General features: G+C 44.9%; 1 protein-coding gene across 1 annotated transcript; it reads left to right on the top strand.

Annotated features, from left to right (window-relative positions):
* The first annotated feature begins 686 nt into the window (after positions 1-686).
* Positions 687-3,603, top strand: LOC121975540 (cysteine-rich receptor-like protein kinase 25). The gene is made up of 7 exons (XM_042527251.1): positions 687-1,681; positions 1,827-1,934; positions 2,020-2,237; positions 2,306-2,516; positions 2,590-2,827; positions 2,907-3,057; positions 3,129-3,603. The coding sequence occupies exons 1-7, from the start codon at positions 841-843 to the stop codon at positions 3,411-3,413; spliced, it is 2,052 nt and encodes a 683-aa protein (XP_042383185.1). The 5' UTR covers positions 687-840; the 3' UTR covers positions 3,414-3,603.
* Positions 3,604-4,634: the final 1,031 nt, after the last annotated feature.

Raw genomic sequence — 4,634 nt, 5'->3', positions numbered from 1 at the left:
GCAGGTGTTGTTGAATATTTTATTCCCCACACAACCAAAATAAACCATAACAACCATATTTTTCACCACCCTTTGCTACAATACTGTAATTTTTATTTACCATCACTACCCTAATTTACAGTAATAAATCTATGCATACATGTCTAAATCTTTAAATGTATTCTTCTAACAATTTCCCTCTTGCAAAAAGTTGCTGATGCTCTTAATTGCAGTTGTCCTTTGGTCTCCTCTTAAAACCTTACGTCAATATCCCGAAAACCTAACTGGTCTATTGCACGAGCAGTAATGACAAGCGCAGGTTTATATTTCTTTCGTGTTTATAACACCACCAAGAGAGATGGAGGGAGAGAGACGGTGAGATGACGTGCATCCGAAGTATAAATTATTTTTCAATTCGATTTGTATCTTGGATGCTTGGAAAATGATGATTGAAAAACATAATTACTAGGTAGTCAGAGGGTTAATCTGAAAATTAAATTTATTAAACTATATCCTTTAATAAATACCAATGTACGATACGTTTTTTAAGTAAATACTATCCAAGTAACATCTTTGGTAAATTGTCGAAGCCCTTTTGTTCGGGACAAAAGTCATGTTTGTTTATTACACAATTCTGACTTGTTGATCGACCAATTAAACTATATGTATTTACTCTTCTTTCTAGATTGCAATTGCATGACTTGCTGTTGGTAAAGAGAAACGCGGAGTTGACTCCGATAGGAAATCGTTGCTGGTGGTTTCTCTCTCTTTTTTCTTTTTGAAAATTTCTCCGCCGGCGTGCGACTGCATTGCCATTAATTGTGCCAAAATAAGCAACCGGCAATTCACATCGTTGCAGGCATGGCTTGCTCCGGCCAATTGAATTATTTTGCCGGCTTCTTCCTCCTATCCCTTTTCCTTGTGCTCCGTCTTCCCATATCCCTGCCCGCCTACCTGGGCAACTACTGCCCGACAGACTCCAACTTCACCTCCGCCGGCGCCTACCAGTCCAATCTCGACCTCCTCCTCCCCTCCCTCGCCTCCGAGGCCATCGCTACTGGCTACCACAACGCCACCACTGGCCGGACACCAGACCAACCCCACGGCCTCGCCCTCTGCCGCGGTGACGCCTCTTCGGCCGTCTGTCGAACCTGCCTCAACACCTCCGTCCATGACGTCCGCCAGCGGTGCCCGCTCGGCAAGAGCTCCACCATCTGGTACGACGACTGCCTGCTCCGCTACTCCGACCGAAGCTTCTTCTCCGAAGTCGACGCCTCCTTCCCCCTGTACCAGTACAACGGCTACAACGCGTCGGACCCCGCCGCGTTCCACCGCGTCCTGACCGATCTCGTGGGGGTTCTCGTCGAAGAAGCATCCGGAAACGCGTCGAGCTTGTTCGCAGCTGGGTGGGCGAGTGTCCCCGTTGCTAACGCGAGCGACGTGTACGGGCTGGTGCAGTGCACGAGAGACCTGTCGACCGACGACTGCGGCCGCTGTCTCCGCGACGCCGTGGCGAACCTCTCCAGCTGTTGCTACGGCCAGCTGGGCATGAAGATTTACGGCCAGAGTTGCTACTTCCGCTACGAGAACTATCCTTTCTTCGAACTCTCGAGCGGCAGTGCGGTGCTTTTGTCTCCGCCGCCAGCCGCTTCTCCGCCATCCGCTCCGCCGTCTACATCCACCGAGACAGGAACAAACAGAGGTGTTCCTTGCGTTCCTTTCCTTTATATTTTGAAACGGCAGTGGATGACCGGCCAAATTGTTAACTGTTTTTCACCTTCAAACGACAACTTGCAGATCATAAAAACTTACACATCTTCCAACTGTGATATAGAATTCTTTTTCAGGGAACAAGAGCAACTCATGGAAAATAATCGTTATAGTTTCCACTTCAGCACTATTTTTCCTCCTCGTTTGTTCCTTGCTGTGGTGGAAGTGCAATGCCAGACTAAGAGGTCAGATTCATTGCTCACTTCTTTTGTCCTAACAAAGTTATGAACTTTGAGTTCTTAACAATTTCTGTCCTTGAGGATTAAATAGATCACTGGAATAGGCTCCCGACACCACAAACTGAGAGCACTGAGAATCTGTTCAGAGAATGGAAGCCGAATTTATCAGGGCTGAATGGCAATGAGGTGCTCCAAGAGAGAGATGGATCAAGACCAACTTCGTTTGATTTTGCTACCGTAGCAGCAGCCACCAGTAACTTCAGCGATTCCAACAAGCTCGGAAAAGGAGGTTTCGGCTATGTTTACCAGGTAAATTCATCAGCTCAGTGAGCACCATGCACAGGCCGACTAACTGTTGGTGGTTCTGCATTTTCCAGGGTTCTTTACCTGGAGGACAAGAAGTAGCCGTGAAGAGGCTCTCGACAAACTCTCACCAAGGCTTACAGGAGTTCGAGACAGAGGTCATGGTGATCGCCAAATTGCAGCACAGGAACTTGGTCAGGTTGCTTGGCTACTGCATTCAGGGCGAAGAAAAGATACTGATCTACGAGTATATGCCCAACAAGAGTTTGGAGGCAATCCTCTTCGGTGCGTTCGCTCTCCAACACTTTCTCCTCTTTAAGTTCTAAAGTTTATCGAAACAGCTCATTTTACTTGACAGATCCTGAAAAGAAAGCACTACTAGATTGGCCTACCAGGTTCGACATTATAGGAGGGATCATTCGTGGACTCATTTATCTACATAGGGACTCTGTTTCGAGGATCGCACATCGCGATCTAAAACCCAATAATATTTTGTTGGACAAGGACATGAATCCCAAAATATCCGACTTTGGATTTGCGAGGATTTTCATGGACGAGCAGAATCAGGGCAACACAAGGAAGCCTGCCGGAACCCTGTAAGAGAGATCAACCCAAACAACTTCATGTTGTAATGTCATGATATCTGCATGCTCATCATGTTAAATACAAATGCAGTGGTTACATGTCGCCTGAGTACACGATCAAAGGTCTGTTTTCCGATAAATCTGATGTATACAGCTTTGGGATTATCGTGCTGGAATTGGTGACCGGCAAGAGGAGCAATAGCTTTCATGAACTGGAGGATACTCCTACCCTAGCAGGATATGTAAGTTAATTAGCACAAGAATTCTTAATTGCTTTAAGACAAAAGTGAGCAGTTTCACTGTTTTATTACAGGCATGGAGTGTGTGGAGAGAAGGGAAAGCAGACGATCTTGTTGATGCATCGATACGAGGAACTCCGTCCTGCTCGATGAATCAAGTGCTGAGATGCATTCACATAGCGCTCCTGTGCGTCCAGGATCGTGCCGTCGATCGGCCGGACATGCCCGCCGTCGACCGCATGATGGCGAACGACTGCGACATCGCACAGACCCCTAAGAAACCAACGTTCACGTTGGAGCCTCCCGCTCAGCCTGAAACCAGAAATGAAATGACAGTGACGAGCCTTCAAGGTCGGTAGTCAACGCTGGCTTCTGATCATGTTGACTAATTGTCTGCTCTAATTTCACCAAACTTATTAATATGGGAGGTTAATAATATCTTAAACTATGATTAATTTGGAGTAGTTCCTATAATGTGTACAAGCTATACATAATCGATCGTGGTAAGTTAATTTTCATTTAAAATGAAGTGGGTGTTATAGTTCTCTATACGCAGTCTTATCCTATTTTTTTTTTTTTATAAGAGGTTATTTTCAGTATTCAAATCCGTGACTTTTTGATAAAAAAATAACAACTTTATCATTGTGTCAAGGCTCCCCTTCTATCCAATGAATAAAATTAACCTAAAATGATATTATTATAGAAGCTAGTAATTAGTTACTACACGTTATAATAGTTGTAATGTTAACTTTATATAGTCGATCATGATCATATAATATAAAATATAATGAGTGTCGTAAAGTCTTCTTAATTAGTTTTTCAATAAAATATTATTTTAATTAGGTTATCCCTCACTCGTAAATAAAAATAATATAAAATAATAACATTATTATACAAGCTACATATTATAATAATTCGTAACAACTACTATACAGTGTAGAAGTTAACGACTAATTACTACTGATGTGGTGATAAGAGGCCCACTAAATGCGGGTCAAAGATAGAGGTAGCAGATGGCGTGGAGGTCAAAGTCAAGGCTGACGTGGAGGTCAAAGTCAAGGCGATCAACGTTATGGAACCAACGGGCTCACTAAAGGTGGGCCGAGTAGATGTCTGCGGCACTGGCCGATCGAGCATGAAGTGTCCGATTGGTAAATGGCTTATTCGAGCAGAACGTCTGTATAGCCAGGAGCACTGCGACAAGAACATCAGATGCTCATCACAAAGCGGAGGAATGTTAAGGCGACCGGAGCACTCGCTCGGTCGGGCAGAAATAACCTACCGAACCAAGTCATTGCAGGGAAGCAGTAGAGGTCTACCGAGCGGAGGTCCCAACCAAGAGGCTCCTCCACTCGGTCAAGCAGTGGGACCCCTCTCACATACATTGATATCCCTTTGGGAGATAATGTCGCTGATAATGAGGCATGGTCAATAGGAGGATCGTACGACGGAAGTTTCTACTGTCTTGTCAGGGATTCGCGTGACCTGTTAAGGTATGGTGTCAGAGTCACTTTTCTAACATGTCCTTTCATAGGACAATTTAGAGAACGTGCACACACCTTGAGGAGCGTGCATGTCGC

This window comes from Zingiber officinale, chromosome 4B (assembly GCF_018446385.1).
Source record: "Zingiber officinale cultivar Zhangliang chromosome 4B, Zo_v1.1, whole genome shotgun sequence".
Lineage (NCBI taxonomy): Eukaryota > Viridiplantae > Streptophyta > Magnoliopsida > Zingiberales > Zingiberaceae > Zingiber > Zingiber officinale.
This window is presented reverse-complemented; position numbering and strand designations above follow the sequence as displayed.

Coding starts and splice junctions, on each gene's coding strand:
- LOC121975540 (XM_042527251.1), top strand. CDS start 841: ATGGCTTGCTCCGGCCAATTGAATTATTTTGCCGGCTTCTTCCTCCTA. Junction 1,682..1,826: donor CGAGACAGGAACAAACAGAG/GTGTTCCTTGCG, acceptor ATTCTTTTTCAG/GGAACAAGAGCAACTCATGG. Junction 1,935..2,019: donor GTGCAATGCCAGACTAAGAG/GTCAGATTCATT, acceptor AGGATTAAATAG/ATCACTGGAATAGGCTCCCG.